General features: G+C 40.0%; 1 protein-coding gene across 3 annotated transcripts in view; it reads left to right on the top strand.

The window, feature by feature from the left end:
• The window catches only part of LOC121726837 (P protein-like), a 64,651-nt gene that overhangs the window by 21,691 nt on the left and 22,472 nt on the right, over positions 1 to 20,488 (top strand). For all 3 annotated transcript variants that reach the window (XM_042114408.1, XM_042114409.1, XM_042114407.1), the window contains exons 3-6: positions 8,751 to 8,907; positions 9,427 to 9,460; positions 9,538 to 9,673; positions 18,140 to 18,321. In XM_042114408.1, coding sequence (XP_041970342.1) covers positions 8,751 to 8,907; positions 9,427 to 9,460; positions 9,538 to 9,673; positions 18,140 to 18,321 — 509 coding nt within the window. The remainder of the gene's footprint in view (positions 1 to 8,750; positions 8,908 to 9,426; positions 9,461 to 9,537; positions 9,674 to 18,139; positions 18,322 to 20,488) is intronic.

Consider the following 20,488-nt stretch of genomic DNA (forward strand, 5'->3'; position numbering starts at 1 on the left):
AATGGAAAACAGAGGCGAATCCCTGCCCGAAACCTCGGCACTCACCAGCAACCCGGCGACGTCACCGTCATCGCAGGAAATCGCCGGCATCGCACTTTCGATGCGAATTCCGCCATTCTGGAGAGACAAACCTAGGCTCTGGTTCGTCACCTTCGAAGCAGCCACCAGCAGTCTTCAGAAGAACCAAAGCCAGCTGTCCCAGATGGTCATCGCTCGTCTAGAAAAAGAGGACATCGAACAGATCGCCGACCTACTGTACAACCCGCCAGAGACGAACGAGTACCAAGCACTCAAGAACCGGCTCATCTCCGCATATGAAGAATCTGACAGCCGGCAGTTTCAAACGCTGCTGTCAGATATGGAGTTGGGAGACCAGAAACCATCACAATTACTCAGACGTATGCGAAACCTGGCTCGCAACAAGGTCCCCGATTCCACCCTACAACTCATGTGGGCCAATCTCCTCCCGACAAATATTCGCTCCGTCTTGGCCGTCAGCGAAACTTTCCATTCGAAGACCACACTCGACGAACAAGCTGCGCTAGCCGACAAGATCATCGAGCAGTCAACTGTAAATAATGTAAGTAGCATCTCATCTCATCGTGTAAATAGCTCCGCATCAACTTCATCAAACGTCGAGTGCCTCCTAATCGAAGAAATCCGCAAACTCTCCCTAGAGGTCGCCGAACTGAAAAAACAACAATACACCAATAATAATAATTATAGAAGAGGACACTATCAACGCTCAAGATACAGATCGACATCCCGATTCCGTCAGCGGTCATCTTCACGTCCACGATCTCCATCACCATCGCCATTCTGTTACTACCACAACAGATTCGGCAAGGAAGCGAGAAAATGTACGCAACCGTGTACATTCAACAACAAGTCGGAAAACTAAGCAGAACGTTGGCAGCGGCGGAATCCGGCGTTCACAACAAACAATACCGCCTATTCGTCACGGACAAGACTACGAATCTCACTTTTTTGGTAGACACGGGTGCCAATATATCCGTCATACCGAAAAAGAAAGGCCTCCATCTCCAGCCGCTACCTTTTCAACTTTACGCCGCCAACAACACCGTCATCCCGACATACGGCGAGAAGACATTAGAACTCAACATCGGACTTCGCCGACCGTACAAATGGAAGTTCATCGTCGCAGCAGTATCAAAGCCAATCCTCGGTGCCGACTTCCTGCAACACCACGAACTCATAGTCGACTTGAAAAATAGAAGACTCATCGACGGGAGAACCAGTCTACATATTAACGCTCCCGGACGCTACACGGACGTACCTACTGTCCGTAGTGTCGACAGCACGCAGGCGTACCACGACATACTAGCTGACTTCCCCGGCATCACACGATTGACAGCGATGAACATCACGCCGAAACATAGCGTCGAACATTTCATCGAAACGTCTGGGCCACCGCTACATTGTCGCGCCCGACCGCTACAGCCACATCGCTACAATCAAGTGAAAAAAGAATTCGAAAATATGATGCAACAAGGTCTCTGTCGTCCCAGCAAGAGCGCCTGGTCTTCTCCGCTTCACGTCGTACCAAAGAAGAACGGCGACATAAGGGTGTGCGGCGACTACCGACGACTAAACGCAGTAACGAAGCCCGACCGCTACCCTATTCCCCGGCTACGAGACTTCACCTTTCAACTCGCCGGAAAAACTATTTTCTCAACGATCGACTTAAACCGAGCCTACCAGCAATTACCAGTCCATGAAGAGGATATAGAAAAGACAGCAATCATCACACCATTCGGTTTATTCGAATTCCCGAGAATGTGTCCCGGCCTTAGGAACGCAGGCCAGACATTTCAACGTTTTATACACGAAATACTGCAAGGCTACGACTTCGTCTTCTCGTTCATCGACGACTTGTTGATCGCATCCAGCAGCGAAGAAGAACATCGCCAACACCTGCGGTGTGTTCTTCAACGTCTAGAAGAAAACGGAATCACGATCAACCCAGCCAAATGTGTATTCGGAAATAACGAAGTAAAATTCCTCGGCTTCACCGTAAACAGCGACGGAATCAAGCCACCACAAGACAAACTACAAGCAATAGAAGAATTCCCATTACCAAAAAACATAGAAGAATTACGTCGTTTCCTCGGTATGCTAAACTTCTACCGAGACAGCATCCCGAACGCCGCTACAATCCAAGCCCCGCTACACGCATACCTACATAATGCGAAAAAGCGAGACAAGACACCGATCGAGTGGAACGAGACATCAAAAGAAGCATTCGTGGCATGCAAAAATAGCATCAAAAACGCTGTTTTGCTCGCCCACCCGAATCACAAAGCATCGATCGCTATTTTCTCCGACGCCTCGGACACCGCAGCGGGAGCTGTCATACAACAATTCAACAATAACAAATGGCAACCACTCGGCTACTTCTCGAAGAAATTTACAACAGCGCAAACGAAGTACAGCACCTACGATCGCGAACTTCAAGCCATCTACATGTCAGTAAAATATTTCAGAAAAATATTCGAAGGCCGAGAACTCATAATATTCACCGACCACAAGCCATTGACATTCGCCCTACAGAAGAAAACATCGACATCGGAAACTCCGAGAAGAACTCGACAACTACTTTTTATCTCCGAATTCACGCACGACATTCGTCATATCAGCGGAAAAGACAACATAGTCGCCGATACATTCAGTCGCATCGAAACAATAAACACGCCGTCAGCTGTAAATTATGAAGAGTTATCTCGCGCGCAAGAGCGAGATAGCACGCTACCTACACTCTACAGCCAAGAAAACTTAAGTTTCAAAACAACTACGCTACCTAACTCCGATATCAAGATTGTATGCGAAACTTCAACAAAATACGTCCGGCCGTACATTCCGCAAGACTTTCGACGCGCCGTGTTCGACTCCATTCATAACATAAGTCATCCTGGAACAAAAGCATCAAGAAAACTCATCGCGCAAAAATTCTTCTGGCCGTCAATGAACTCCGACATTAGCGAGTGGACGAAAACCTGCATACAATGTCAGCGAAGCAAAATACAACGACATACATCGAGCGCCGTGTCGACATTCCCACAAGTCGATCGCTTTCAACATACACACACCGACATCATCGGACCGCTGCCTACAACAGCGAGTGGGCATAGATACCTACTTACTATGATCGATCGCTCGACAAAATGGCCAGAAGCTGCACCGCTCACCGACATCACCGCCGAAACCGTCGCAAGAGTATTCTACGAACAATGGATAGCGAGATTCGGGTGTCCGACTACAATAACAACCGATCAAGGACGCCAGTTCGAGAGTCAGCTGTTCGTCAACTTAACACGATGTATGGGTATCGAAAAAACCCGTACAACACCGTACCACCCGCAATCTAACGGAATGATCGAACGCTGGCATCGAAGTCTCAAGAATTCACTGAAAACAAGACTCATCAACAGTAATACATCGTGGATCGACGAGCTACCTACAGTTTTACTCGGACTACGCGCCGCCATACGAGAGGACACCGGAGTCAGCGCCGCCGAATTAACCTACGGCCGTAACCTACGTTTACCGGCCGACTTCTTCGAAACAACATCATCATCATCATCATCATCAAGCCTAGATCATACCTACATCGAGCAACTACGAAAAAACATCAACTCTCTCAAGCCGAAAAACAATGTACAGCGCCACGGTAATCAACGCAACATCTTCATACATCGTGATCTACTTACGTGCGAATACGTATTTTTACGTAACGACGCCGTAAGGAAACCACTTCAAACACCGTACGACGGGCCGTACAAAGTTCTCCGACGAGAAGAAAAATACTTCGTAATACAACTACCCGATCGCACAGCAACAGTATCCATCGATCGTTTGAACCCCGCCTACATACTGAGTGAAGATTACCTCGGTGAGTCAACGAGCAATGTACAACAGTCACCGGTAATTCTCAACTTACCTAATACCAATTTACCTGCTACCTTACCTTCACATACCAATAATTTACCTCAAAATACCTCATTACCTTTTACCGTTACCTCATTACCTTTACCTGTTACCTCACAACCATTACCAAGTGCAACACCGATCAAGCAGAAGTTACCAGCAAGTCCAGCACAGAAGACAACAAGAACAGGCCGTGTCGTCAGACTGCCGGTACGCTTCGCTTGAGGGGGAGCACTGTAGCAGTACCTACGTTCGTTCGCCGATGAAACAAAGAAAACAACGCGCTCTGAAAAGAACGCACGCCGTCTTTGTATACGTTCGTTATAGAAGTTGAAACACAGAAGAAAATCGCTCTGCAAAGAACGTACGTTCGCAATGACAAGAGAAACAGCTGTCCGTGTAATAATACCGGACATGAACAGGCCTTGAAAAAGGCATTTTTCTAATAAGAATTCTTCGCAACAACACTACGCGTCTTCACATCGCGGCTACGTCGAGCGAGGGATTTTCGCAGCATGGCTACGGTCTTCATGGCGTTTGCAGAGCTTCCATCTTCACAAAATGGCGGCACTACAATTATTACCGGCACGGCGGCGACCGACAGCGAGACGTCGTCGGTATGGAATGCGCGCGCGGACTGAATTCGCGGGCCGCGAGAGCCCATATTTATACTCGGGCGATGCCAGCGCCGCGCGCCGCGGCGCGATTAGTTTCTCGCGCGGCAATCATAATTACCTTGTAAATATTTCTTATTCAATTTTTTTCCCTTTCTAATTTTTGTAAATGTTTTTATCCCTTTCTGTACATCTCTTTCTAATTGTAATAGCCAATCACAATCAATCTTTTAACCTTTGTACATTTTGTAATAATAATAATTAACTCATTTTTTTGTTTAAAAGCAGCGCATTTTTGTAAATAAATCACTTCAGTTCACCACAGTAAATCGAGTTTTACTCTTTACTCCTCCGACCTCTAGTAAACTCTTAGAGAGACCAACCGGTCCTCTAAACGTATATTTCATTCAATATTGACCCTTGTAAACCTTCTGCAATCAACTTGACAATTTTCTCAATAAAATAGCGAAAAATTTGAATAATTTAGGTAGTACTATTTTGTAGAACCACATTACACATAACTAACAGAACAGTGGCAAAGGTAGGTAGAGACTAGAGGACGTAGGAAATGTGCGCTTTATAGTTTGTAGACTTGTAGAGCATACATTAGTCGAACTTAAGTAAATTACGTACGGTACTTACTATACGTTGGTTTGATAGAAAAGTAATGGGATAAGTGTTTAATGTTTATGTTTGTGTTTGTTTATTTCTCCCAAAAGGCCTGCAAGGCCTATATAATAATTAATATAAGTTGGTGCCCCAGGCCTAAGGCCCTCCCTCAGTAGATGTGGAATATGTATTTTGTAGATTGCTGAATCATGAATGTATGTCTTGGACCCTGTAGTGGGATTTCTGTATTTTTCAATAATACTTGTTTACGTTTTGTTATCATTTACAGACCAATGAGTAGTTGCTAATTCTTGGAATGATCGCTTTTTCAAAGGTTACATGAAGGTACAAATTAAAGTATATTGAATCATCTATTTGGCATAACCTTATATGGACCAAGGTCATGTTTAAGGATGTAAACACTATATTTAACGTGCCCATATTTGGGACACCATAGACTAGTGACTAGTCTTATTAGATACACTGTTTCAATATTTAGGTTTACTTGTCTGCACACTAAATACCTAAATAATTACATAGAGACATCTTTTGGCGAGTAGCAAAAATAAAAAGGTTTTCCTAGGAATTTATTATTTCGTGCTAGCTTTGTCACGAGACAATAACTTATTTTAACGTTCTTTAACAGCCTTTCCCAAAGTGGGCGATAGCGCCCCCTTGTGGGCGCTGAAGGTCTGAAGGGGGGGCGGTGTATAGAGGCTTGGGGTTGGGGGGTGGTTTATTTTATCTGGATGCATTTTAAATTGAAACAAGGGGGGCGCTAAAATATAATTTATCCTTAAAGTGGGTGGTAGACAAAATAAGATAGTGAACCTCTGTTCTATAAGGTTAAAAGTTGTTAAAGTCGCAATGGCCAAAAGCATCAAAAACGGAAAACCGATAGTTCCATGATTTTGTGCGCCGAAAATTCCGGAAAAGTCAAAAAGGCTAGGTTCTTGCGTTTTTCCCCAACAAAGTAAACAAAACCATACCTTAGATATCTAATATCAATGTAGGTTTATCACCTAGATAAGTATCATAGTATCTACTACACATTTTATACGTGGGAGAGCCATCCTTCGGCGCTAATGGGCCGGCTCGACCGAATAAATACCACGTTCTCACAGAAAACCGGCGTGAAACAGCGCTTGCGCTGTGTTTCGCCGAGTTAGTGAGTTTACCGGAGGCCCAAACCCCTATCCCTTCCCTACCCTCCCCTATTCTCTCCCCTTCCCATCCCTACCCTCCCCTATTACCCTATTCCCTCTTAAAAGGTCGACAACGCACCTGCAGCTCTCCTGATGCTGCGAGTGTCTATGGGCGACGGAAATTGCTTTCCATCAGGTGACCCGTTAGCTCGTTTGCCCCCTTATTTCATAAAAAAAAAACTTAAAACAAATTGTTATTATTGTTAGAAGGTTTAACTGTAAGTTCTACAGTTTAACTGTCATTTAAAAACCTCTTCCATGTTGAATATCGCTAAGGGTGGGTAATGGGTTGCACCAGAGGCGTAGTTAAAGTCAAAGTTATGGTTATAGGTAAGGCTAAATTTAGCTTTAACTTTAACTTTTACCTCAACTTTGACCGGAGAAATTGACAGTTGACAGCAGGTCCAACAAGGTTATAAGTGGGCGGGGGCACTGCTGGTAAAGGAGAACTGTAAAAAATGGCGTTTTTGTATGATGACAGCGTTAGTTCCTTATTTCGCCACGTGCATTTAAAACCTCGTCGAGCTCTATGGTTATGGTTAAATATGGCGTCTTGATGGCGTCCATTTTTAACTTTAACCAAAGATTTGTCATTTTGCATTATAGTTAAAGTTAGTTAATAACGCCTCCGTGGTCTAGTGGTTAGAGCGTCGCTCTCGACTCCGGAGGTCGTGGGTTCGAATCCCGCGTTGGAAACATGTTATTTCCAAGTTTGGTTAGGACAATGCAGGCTGATCACCTGATTGTCTGACAAGTAAGATGATCCATGCGTCGGATGGGCATGTAAAAAGTCGGTCCTGCGCCTGATCTCTCGCCAGTCGTGTCGGTCTTCCGTCCCACTGGGTTATGAGAGTAAAGGAATAGAGAGTGCTCTTGTGTACTGCGCACACACTTGGGCACTATAAAATTACTCCTGCGTACCTGATCTGGTTTCAATGAAACCGGCCACCGAAACCGGTGTGGGGAGTATTATTAAAGTTAGTTAAAGTTAGTTGGTGCAACTTCCAACCTAAGTAAGTATAACCATTATCACGAGTCATGACAATTAGAGTTTTCCTATCATGGTATCTAAAACCACTATTATGTGGTATTATGGTATTTATATATAAATCAGTGGTGTAATGACTGTACAAGGAATGGGTGGACCTGGGACCAGCCAGACTTTGATCATCAATGTGCTGACGTGAACCGATGTTTTACGTCTTTTGAACTTTATTACCAAAGTGTTAAGGTCGAAATGTGTCACACAGGGCATAATGTCGTACAACTTTTCAATGTCAATGTGATTAATGACTTTTTAATGTCATAACCAAACGAAAAAGTGCTCCACCAGAATACATGGTCAATAATTATTATATTTTGCCTGTAACATTTTTTGCAACATTAGTTGTATTATGCACGTATCAGGTATCTAGACTCTGGACTATAAAAACCCAAACCGCAGAGCCCTTAGCCATGACGTTTTCAATTTTCATTATCGCTTCTTTATAGAATCGCCGATCAGAATTTATAGAATTGACATAACATGAATCGAATGTCGACTTTATTTAATGGAACGCTTATAGTATCAATTTCATAACTACATAATTTGATCGGTGATTCTATGAAGTGAAAACCTGTTGGTTACTCAGCTAAGCTGCACTTAGTTAAAAATTAAAATGCTTTCGTAAATTCTATTGTCAATATAGCGATATATCAAATACCATAGTCCCTTATGCTAAGTACTCGCATAGGATATGGTCGAATAGCCCATAGACGGCCCCAAATTACATAGGTAATAAAAAAAGTACTCGCATACGGTTTTACTCGATAGTTTTACTCCAAATCGAGTTAAAATTACCGTGTGGACCGCAAAACTCACACGAATTAAATAAATCTAATTTTCTTCGAACTTACTCGACGCGAGCCATAGGTACTCAAACCATACTCAAGCATGTGAGTTTTGCGGTCCACACGATAATTTTTACTCGATTTGGAGTAAAACTATCGAGTAATGCTGAATATGTAGACGAAAGACCGAGCCGTGGTTTTTACTCTACGTGATTGCTCGATCGAGTAAAACCGTATGTGAGTACTTAGCATGAGGCCTTAATATTTAACTTTCAAGTATTATTATAGAGTTCAGATGGACCTTACGCTCATGCTACCTCTCCAAGACACTTCTTGGGGGGTCAGCCAAAATCTTTTCGTTTTCGCTTCGTTATAGAATCGCCGATTAAAATGTGTGGAATTGACATAAGCGTTTGTTAAAATGCCGTTGACGTTCGACTCGTCTTATGTCAATTCCATACATTTTGATCGGCGATTCTATAACGAAGCGAAAACGAAAAAGTTTCGGCTAAATGGCCTTATTACTTATCGAGGATATTTTTTGCAGCAAGCAGACAAGAGAGTATACCTCTGAAGCTCAAGAACGGCTCCAAGCGACTACCGTCGGTGAAGTCAGCCCCACATTTGGACAACAACCGCGTGGTAGAGGAGACGCCGAAGCCAGATGGAGTCAGTTTCCTTGTGCCTGATGAGGAGAACCAAAGGTACTTTTTGGCAATGTCAAGCAAGTACCGTCGTCACTATTTTGTGCGCTATTTACTTTGACAGCACGTGTGATTATAATAATAGGGATCATTCTCCCACATCGGTATCCACCGACCACCTCTAAAAATCGGTTAAATATCTAAAAAGTATTTTTTTCTAAACTGCTGGTTATAAAGTAAACCTTAAGTATGAAGCCAAACGAGCGTAATTTTGTGAGACGCAGAATTTCTGTTGGCAGAAATTCTGCTGCACTCAGTTTCATACAAAATTCCTACTTCATTCACACGAGCGTAATTTTGTGATTCATGATTTGTATGAAAAAATATTTACGCGACCGAAATTCTGCGACTCACGAGTCACGACTCACAAAATTACGCTCGTTTGACGACCCTAAATTTGCACAAAGAGCTTGTTGAGTTCAATTATTATATTATTTAAAAGTAGATTTTAAAGAACTAACCTTACGCTTTGCATAATATGAAGACATTAATATTAAATAGTATCCTTTTGTATTTCAGTACTGACAGTGATGAAAAGGCACGCAAGACTATGGTAAGACCATCTCAAGCGTACTTTTTTCGAATTTCAAAATTATTAAGAATTCTATTCCTGACCGTCTTCATCACCAGCTGTCGTGTTTCCGACATTACCTGAAGATGTTCCTGCTGCTGGTGTGCTGGGTGTTCTTCACGCTGGTGTTCATGCTGTACAACGAGAAGGAGGTCGTCACCAGACACTCTTCTGTCAATCCGGGGGAAATAAAGAGTAAGTTTCACTCTAAGGTCCAATTTTACCAACTTTTTTTCTGATAAGGGCCAGGCCATAACAATGCGTTGCGGCGCCGCACCGTGGAAATTTGCGATGCGTCAGCGACATTTCCGATGAAATTTTTGCGTTGTAACAACGCGTCGATTTTTTGTGCGATGTTGTTTCTGCGATACGACGCCGCAACGCAGTGTTTATTTATTTATTTATTTATTTAAAATAAGGACACCAAACAGTACATACATTAAAACCTTGACACAATAATATTACCTAATTTGTACCGATGCATGTACCTTAACAGGCGACACAGCATTCACGAATATAGCTCTACAAAATATACAATAAAAAAATTTGATTTTATAACTAAACACAATTAAATCGTTAAATATGATTATGAATTAAATAAAATTTCATGCAAATAATTATTACTGTGATAACAAACTAAATAACATAATAAAAAATAACTTAAAACTATGACAATACATTTAAATCTTAACTAAGAGCAGTTTAGATGAAATAAAGTTGGAAAATATAAACACAATTTTAAAACAAGGTCATAATTATATAAGTAAAATTATTTAAAATTTTAGGCGATAATTATAAATTTAGTTAATAATAATAAATTAATACTACTTATTCATAATTATTAAAAATCGAAAATCTGCGAAAAATTAAATTAAAGCAAATTACATCCAGTCGTAACTTAATCAACATAGAGTTCATTAAGAGAAATATATAATAATTAAATGATGGAGTTATCGGGATACTTATACATATTTTATGATTATCATTTTTCGATGTCATTCACCACATAAAAGTGCTTGCAAATTTTGTTTTTGAACTGGCTATATGAATCATGAAAGATGTCGATATCGGTCAATGCGTTGTTGATCGTACAATATTTACTACACATTTTGGAGATGGGAGCATTAGATCCTAGATTGGTTTTGGAATCAGGACCCCTTAGGATTTTAGTAATAGGTTTACGTGGTAAGTTGTAAGGTACGGTCAATGACAAATAATGCAGGAGTTCAGTGCAACCTGTATGGCCATTGACAATTTTATGGAGAAGTAAAAGACAGTGAGTAGTTCTCCTCATTTTAAGACAACAAATTTTAAAGAACCCAAGACGTTGAATATACGGTGCCCTATGAGATATACCGCTGCTTGTGAAAGCTAGATGCCTTGTAAACGACCTTTGTATTGATTCAATTCGCTGCGACAGAACGGCGGTAGCAGGGTTCCAAATGGAGCTAGCGTATTCGAGATGGCTCCTTACTAGTGTGTTAAAAAGGGTGACTTTCGTGTTAATAGAGAAATCCTTGCTGTTACGTTTTATAAATCCCATCATCTGCGACGCCTTATTAACGATGTTATTCACGTGAGAGTTGAAGGTGAGCTTCGTGTCCAGAGTGACACCGAGGTCACGTATTTCATCGACTTCATCGAGAGTACACCCATCCAAAAAATACTTGGAGGGATATGGTAACTTTTTTCTAGTAAATTTAACATGAAAGCACTTTTTAGGATTTAATGTCATTTTATTGTCAGAACACCATCTGCTAATACTGTCTAGATCCCTTTGCAGAAGTAACGACTCCTTTGGTGAGTGTACAATCATATATAATTTGAGATCGTCAGCGAACATTGAACGCATACAATATTTTATCACCTGAACAACATCGTTTATAAATACTGAGAATAGTAAGGGACCTAGATGGGATCCCTGGGGAACTCCAGATAGAGCAAGATAGAGCAGTGACTCAAAACCATCTACACATACAAAATGTATTCTGCCATTTAGGTATGAAGTAAACCAGGCTAGTAGGGCACCGAAAATACCACACGTCTCCAGTTTACAAATCAATAACGCGTGATCCACTCTGTCAAATGCGGAGGAAAAGTCAGTATATATTGCGTCAACCTGCAACCTCGAATCGACTGCATGCGAAATGTATGACGTGTATGCAAGGAGATTTGTCTCTGTTGATCTGTTCTTTCTGAAACCGTGTTGGAAGTCGTTGAGAATTGGCTCGAAGTGAGATGAAACAATTGGGTAAACGAGACATTCAAAGAGCTTGGAAAAGCAGGATAAAATACAGATTGGTCTATAATTGGAAACATTGCTTTCATCGCCTTTTTTGTATACTGGGACCACTCTGGCTCTCTTCCAGAGCGAAGGGAACTTACCAGTGCTCAAAGAATAGTTAAAAATGAAAGCAAGCGGGTATGCTAAGTTTTTACTGCATTTTTTAATAAAAATAGGTGGGATGCCATCGGGCCCTGCCCCCTTGTTAATGTCCAGTTTGTTAATTTGTCTAAGGACCATTGAGTCGGTGATGTTGATTCCTCCCAATGATTGCCCATTACTCACAGCAGGTCGCTGGGCACAGACCGTACTGGGGACGTAAACTGAGGAGAAGTGAGTTGCAAAGAGATTGGCAATATCGGGACCGGTACTAGCACTACTTTGGTCGAGAAACATTTGACTGGGCAAATACGATTTGCCCTTTCGTTTGTTCTTGATAAAGCTCCAGAAGGCCTTGGGGTTATGTTTAATATTACCATCCAATTTATTTATGTAGTTAACATAACATCTTTTCAGTAGTTTATGACAACGACTCCTAATTATATCGAATTCGAGCTTATCTCTAGGATTTTTATATTTTAGATAACGACGTCTTATTTTATCTTGTTCACGTCTGAGCTTAATAAGTGGTTTTGTAAACCAAGGTGGAAAGCGGGAGTGCGCTATATTACGTTTAGGAACGTAACTTTCGAAAACATCATACAGTTTGCTATTTACATAATCGACCATTTCGTCAACATCGCTATAGCCTGATAAGCTATCCGACCAGCTAATAGAAGAAAGTTTATCATTGATGCTGGTATAGTCAGCTTTAAAAAAGTTATAACCCCGACGACACTTGGGTTTCAAAAAATTCGTACTGATTGGATGCAGGGAAATTAATAAATTGGGATGCTTAGGGTCAAGTCTACTGAGAAGATCCGGGGCTGGTTTTACTGACGCTCCCTGGAGATTAGTAAGTATTAAATCAAGTAATTTACCATCACAGTTACGGATATTGTTAAACTGATATAGGCCGTTGCAATTAATAAAGTCTATTAAAGTATTTCCCAGAGTATTATTGCAGTTATTAGGTATCAAATAATTGAAGTCACCAACGCATGACCAATCGATAAAACCAACGTTAAAATCTCCAATCATAATAATATCATCCATAAGGTTAAGAACATTGCCGGCACTATTCAAGAACATTGATAAGCTTGATGGGTTGACTGGAGGCGGGAGGTACACAGCGCACAATGCGAGTTTCTTTCGAGTATTATTAATTTCCACATTTAATTGGACCCATAGGTCCTCGCAGTCTGTTTCCCAAGCATTCATACGAACGGATTGTATGTCTCGCGATACCGCTATTAGGACTCCTCCTCCGTCAGACTTATTATTGGAAGTAGAGCAGCGGTCTCTGCGATAAACGACGTAGTCGTCATTAAATAATTCGCTTGCACACACTCCCGCATTCAGCCATGTCTCAGTAAATACAATAATTTTATAATTAGAATGTAGAATATTAAGATAGACTTCATTAGTTTTAGTCCGAAGGCCTCTTACATTTTGATAATAAATGTCCATATTAAAATCAGATGTAATAATTGCAAGCAACATTGATGTTACCTATTAGTACTATTAGTGGTTTAACGGTACTTAGAACTTATGAGTTAAGACATCTTTTTTAGGCTTTCAGAATTGCGTATTAGTAGAGCTTGACTATGTTCGTCCTTGCGTGTGTAGATGCGGCCGGCTCGGACCCAAACGAATCTGTAATTAAGTTCTTTTGCTCTATTACGAACAGCAGCGTGAAGAGACTTATTTGCTGGCGAGAGGTGTTCCGCGACAAATACGGGTGTGCTGGTACCGTCAAAGCCTAAGTGGGATGTGCTCAACTTATTCTTGGGATTCTTTTTATTATATGTCGCAACAGCCGCTAGAAGCGTATCTCGATCACGTACAGATCTCAGTTTAACTATGACGGTGCGAGGCCGTGTGTTATCGCGGTTAAGTTTAGCGACCCTTGTAATGTTCACTACATCCTCTTGTGAGAACTCTTGGTTTATCGATTTTGTCAACTGTGTAAAGGTCTTAAGTAAGTTTTCATTTTTACGTTCCGGGACTCCGTTAATTTCAACGTTGTTTTCACGAGCGTTTTGTTCCAGACTACTAAGTCTTTCTGATAGGTCGTTTACAGTTGACAACAAGTTTGCGTTTTCGGTTTGTAATTTTTTTATTATTACTGCTTTTTGTTCGGCATCTTTTTTGAGATTTTCGAAAGTCTCGTTGAAGAAAGAAAGGGAGTCATGAAAGGTTAAAAGTTGCTTGTTGATATTGACTAACTCCTTCGTTACCAGTTCATGTATAGTTGTCTTGAAGCAATTATCGAGTTCCTGTTTTAAAATATCTCTTAGACGATCCTCGGTGACGTAGGTTGTAGAGGCATTAGGAGTGGAGTTCTTCGCACGCAATGTTATGTTAGAGTACTCTTCGTAATCAAAATGCGTACCCGAGGAGCAGGTAGAGGTGGTGGTGTTTGTTAGCCGTACCGGTGTATTACTGTTGTCACCGCATTTCCGATTCTTTAATATACATTTCGGGCATTTCCAATTGCGCTTTTGTTCGTTCGTCATTGAACGAAAAGCGTTTGATGATACTCCAGCACATTCGAAGTCGTATACCAAGTTGCATTTGGGGCATTGCAGGAAGTCGCGGTTTTTGATTGCAGCGAGACAGCCCGAGCAATTATTATTTACATTCTTTGAGGCCATTTCGACTAATAGTGCTTTGGCCTTCGAGTTGATAGAATAAAGATAATATTGAAAAAAATCTCTTGAGAACCTCGGAATCGAACCCGGGTTATTGGTTGAGATTCCAAGTGGATCCACAAAGCTGCCAGTTGGGCTATGACGCTTTAATCTTATTATGTCTTGTCTATATTCGGACCGTGCGTTGCACGATTACCTAGGAGAGTTTGCGTAGCACTCAGGAAGTAAGATGATTGTTGGGATGAGTCTTGAGATAAGATAATCGCTTGCAAGCCTCCTGCGGCAAGAAATTGTGCGTGTTGCGCCCTCTAGTCAAAGATCGTGCAATTGATAAAAATTAAGCGCCCCCTAGTGATGTATTGTTGAATTATGGAGACCTGTAGATCACTACGTAGATCGTGGGCCCCGTAGTAGTTCGAGATTATGTCACTAGATGACAGCAGTTTGTATGTGGTGTTCAAACGCAACGGCCAGTTAAAAAAATTATTTTGTCGACAACTTTAAAAATCACTCGATGTTCATTAAAACACATAAATATCACTCACTGTAATCGTCGGACCTTACGTCCCAATGTGGTTTCCAACTTCTGTTCACTAATTGTTGGTTTATTTCACTTATAAGATGTAGCACTAAGTGAAGGTTTAAGTCACTATTTAGTCGGAATTCACTGGATAGATTTTTGAGATAACAATATCACTGACGTATTAGGACGTATCCTTTAAGTTTTTTAACTTTTTGTTATAAAATTCACAAATTATCTAATTAATTTGATTTTTTTGTAAAAGCTCGACTTTTCTGTGTGCTATCAGGCAGGCGCCATCTAGCGGAGGAGTTGTGGCCTGGCCCTGTGTGTTAACAGCTTGTTAAAATGTCATGTCATCTCCGTCATTTAGGATCACGTTACGGTTACCTATCTTTCGTTTTTCATATAAGTAAATGAAAAACGAAAGAGGTAACGTGATCCTAATTCGAGCTTAAATTTAACCGTAATTAGTGAAATTGGGCCTAAGTCTATGACTCTAATGCGTTATAGTTCTTTAAAGTATAGCCCTAAAGTCAGTATAGTATAGTATTTTTTTTTATTAGCCTATGCTGTCCCACTGCTGGGTAAAGGCCTCCCCCAGGGTCTTCCATTTTTCTCGCTCCTACGCCACCGTTGGCCAGTCGGGCTGGTATGCCTCCAGCTCATCGCGCCATCTCTTTCTTGGCCGGCCACGGTTGCGTCGTCCGTCTTCGGGTACCCATTCAGTTGTTAACTTTGCCCAGCGCGGCAGTCGGGGTGCATTCGGCTAACATGGCCAGCCCAATCCCATTTTAGTTTTTCCGTCTTGGCTCCTACATCCTTGATACCTGTTTGAGAGCGCAGTGTGGTGTTTCTTATTTTGTCGACTAGTTTTACTCCCAACATACTGCGCTCCATCGCTCTTTGGCATACCCCGAGTTGGGACTTTTGCGAATCGGTCAATGCCTAGTTTGCGCACCGTAAGTTAGGAAGGGCAGAATACACAATATGTCGACGAGTCTGCGTTTCAGGGAGTATAGTACTAGTCCAGGAAGGTTTATTATATTAGAACGGAAGTGATACGAAGTTTACCGGGTCATCTAGTTTATAATTTAACTTATAAGTATACCTATATGGCATTCTCTACAAACCAGAGTGCACTCAAACGTGTTGCACTTGCTTGATGATTCATAGAAGCATACAGGTTTTGCAACTTAAAGACGCAGTTATGCAATACATATAATTATTATACTTATACAAATATATGTATAGTTATACAGAGATATGCAGCACCTATCTGTTTAAATATATTATACAAATACGTAATAAAGTCGATAAGATTGGAGTTATAGAAATATCAAGCGATTACTATTTATCAAGCGAAACTATTATTGCCTAAAACTTTTAGTTTTATTTTATTTTCGCAAAATAAGAGATACCGTATCCAATAAACATCGGTGGACCAAAAGCTTAATATGAATCGTTCAATACATTATTTTCAATATAGCTATCTATGCTGACTTTTCCGGGAAATAGATGAATCTTTGCAGGTGATAATAATTTCTGCAAATCTGCACTTAGATTTTTACTATTGAAAATTGTTTGCCTCAATCCTAACTGGATACAAACATAGACTGTTTGTGTAGTGGCCATTGACATTTCGTAATACAGACGCTCTTGTGTTTATAGACGTGCGACAGAAATAGGCTTTTACGTAGGAGAGAAAGAGGGAGAGCGCGTCTTGATCACTGGTATTATAAATACCTGGAAAGTGGGAAAGCCCGTCTCTCAGAGGTGTTCAATTTAACTCTACCGATCTTTCTAGAGTTATAACTTTTACCAGACAACAGCTCATTACAAGGAGTTGTAGGTATCCACATACCAAGTGTATAATAATGTGATACTTGCACTAATAGTAAATCTTAGAATGTAGTATTTTTTGTGGCTCTATTATAATGATGCTGACAAAGAATGTTATAAATATCTACAAAAATATAATAATATTATTATTTTTAATATAATGCGTAAATCTGTATATTGCACGAAATAGTAACGAAAGTCTTAAAAAATAAAATTAGATAATTTATTATTAATTATTATTTATTATATACTTCAGTAGCTCTACAATCTCGCTCTAAAAAAACTTTCTTCAAACAACATAGTGGTTTTTCTATTTTTCTACTTCCGATTTCAAACTACGGCCATACCTAGTTTGAAAACGGAAGCTGAAATATCTAGACTCCTATAATCCAGTTAGGTGTACGTTTAGGTCAACAGTGTTAGGCGTCCTAGATGTTTGTACCGTACTTAATGCTCGTTTATATTTAACTTTGCATTGCTTTGTAAATAATTTGTGACTATTTTTAAATCGCTACTTCTAGATATTTGCGCCCGATGTTAGATTTCTGCTTCGACTTGTTTTATAATGGAAGGAACAGCTAAGACGGATGAAAATAGTACTTACTGCCGCTCTGCTGCACTCAGAGTGGAACATTAATTACTTAATTGTAATTAAATCAAAATTTTGACATAAGCCCCATACATTATCTGTCAAACTCCTCATTAAATTGAAGGTTAATCATGATTAAATGTCTCTGAGTATGGCGGTTATTCTCTAGGTAGAGCTTGCTAGAGTACTATTATTTGTTTCTATAACATCCTCACACTGCGATTTACAAGGCATGGTCCTCATCACACCCTAAATACACGAATAGTACCACCCCAAAAATTGCAGATATTCTTGACATAGCATTATTGGATAACTACGTCAAGTATTCGCGTTAAGTAGGCAAGGGGTCAAAGCATCAAAATCGCAAAAGAAATGAGCCCAGTGAATTATTTCTCCTCGGAAATTGATTACTAGATTTCCTGGGCAGTTGACAGACCAACGTCATTTGGTCGGATCATGTCAATTCAATGATTGTGATCTGTCGACTGGTTTTGACGCGACGAAACTACGTAGATCCCCTATCTGCCTAGGAATCAACTTCTCTGATAGTACAAACATAATTTCATTAAAATCGGTTGAGCCGTTTTGAAGGAGTTCGCGCACAATCACTGTGACACTAGAATTTTATGTACCTACATGTAATTAAACATACTCAGATTTCACCTTCTTCTAGATTACCTCCTCAACATATCCGATGATCAGCTGACGATCCTGACGAAGATCTCCGGTCCCTTCCTCACCGAGCAGGGGGAGAAGAAACTGAACGTTACGGAGGTCCAGGACTCCCCCAAAATTATGTTCTGGTTGGAGTTCTGGGCGGACAACACGTATGGGACTAATGTCTCAGAAACAGAGGTAAGGACTGTTGGAACAATACTGGTAATTGGCAAATAATAAAAATTAAATAAATCTTAGGTACTATTTAACGTTATAAATCTATAATTTATACTATATTGTGAACTTAGATGAATGATTGGTCTCGCGCGCGCGCTCGACTAGATACCGCGCTGTATAGAAAACACAGATTCCCGAATGCGGCACCTCAATATTGTAGTGTGTGTAAAACAATGCACAAATATTGTTGTGTGCGTAGATAATCGGGTTGCCAGATACGTGACTGGTGCCCAATCAATGGGGAAAAATTAGTTGCTGTGGTCTTGTAATTTATTATTATTGTATAGTAAGTGCTGATTTTTCAATCACCAGATAAACTTTACCATTGGAATAAAGTCCATTCGAAAATAATGCGATAAAATAACAACGTTGTTTAGGTCAACGAAATATAATACAACACACAATTTGTATTGTTTTCTCATCAATATTGTAATACAGTACAATATTGATGAGAAAACAATACAAAAACAATGGTAGGAAGCTTAACGAAAGTTAAGAATGAGTCATAAAAAAGCAAATGTTAAATTTGTTTTCTCATTTGTTACTGTATTGTGTACTTACATAAAATATAAACTGTATTTAAGATTTTTATTATAATATGATACTCATAATTCATATTTATTAATACACAATATTCATGATCCAGGAACTTTGAAAACGTTTTGTTCCGTTGGCGGGATTCGAACCAGCTACCCTAGCTAGAGATTTTAATGCGCTGCTCCACTCATCCACTATGTATATATAAAAAAATAAGATATAATAAATAAATAAATAAAAATCACAAATTTGGGAATTTTTAGTTTATGGTAATTGGCAACACTGAACATCAAGCGGTACTCCGATCCGAATTTTCAGGTTTATATTATTTTTCTGTGTTTATGACGATTTATATAATATTTACTGATATTATGTGATGCCAGTACCTTTCTTGTTTCTTGTAGTGTTATTATTGCACAGTCTCACTACGCAAATTGGCATTTTGCTACGGACGTAACTTAAAATTTCGAAAATTATCGACACATCTACCTCACCGAAGCTTGTGGCGCGACTGGCACGGTTACGCCCGATGAGGCGTATTATTTCTGGCCGCATTTTTCAAGTACTCCGACGGTATCTAGTCGTAGCGCGAGCGCGAGTGCAATAATTCATCTAAGATTGTGAACTTACTTATTACAGTGTTAATGTTATGTTCTCATAATAGGTGTTCTCACAATGTGTTATTGAGAATAATAAAGATTAAAGATCTTAAAAACCGAATCTTGTTGTCATTGGTAGAAGCTACGGGATGCGATTAAACATGAGTGAAAAGTTGTGAGTCAGAGGATGTGACTTAAAAATGGGTCGTCTTTAATCGAGTGACTGTAAATTACAGTTTTAAGTGTCAAAATTACTAAATTTGGGTTATAGAATTACTATTTGAGCGACTGACTGTGAGTGACGAGAAATTAACAGAACAGCAACTTACAAATTCTTTATTTGAGTTACTTAAAATTTAAAATGAGCAGCTCCTATTTGAGCGACCTAATATCTGTTTGAGTGTCAACATTACGTCCTGCATTTTTTTTTCAATATTTGGCAAATGTATTTTTTATACTGAGCGGCATTTTATCTTAAACGAGCTTTTGCCCGCGGCTTCGCTCGCGTTAAGAAGTATTATTATATACAAACTTTCATCCACTATTTGAACCCTTTGGGGTTAGAATTTATCAAAATCTTTTCTTAGCGGATGCCTACATTATAACATCTACCTGCATGCCAAATTTCAGCCCGATCCGTCCAGTGGTTTGGGCCGTGCGTTGATAGATCACTATGTCAATCAGTCAGTCAGTCCTTTGAGTTTTATATATATTATAGATGAAGTGTTTCGAATACAAAAACCATTTTGAAAAATACTTTAATAAGCAGAGTATAATGAGCTCACATTAAAACAAAAAAAATTAATATGAAATAACTATTTGATGAAACACTTTTAATCAGGGATCCCTAGAACAATTTTTTTTATTACTATCAAGCAAATTTTTTGTGAGTAGCTTCATTTGGATAAGAGGAACAAAAATTTTTATATGCGAAAAAAGTGGTAGCTAACAGAGATAGAAAGGATTTCATACTTTGATTTGATGATCCCAAA

Source organism: Aricia agestis, chromosome 5 (genome assembly GCF_905147365.1).
Source record: "Aricia agestis chromosome 5, ilAriAges1.1, whole genome shotgun sequence".
Lineage (NCBI taxonomy): Eukaryota > Metazoa > Arthropoda > Insecta > Lepidoptera > Lycaenidae > Aricia > Aricia agestis.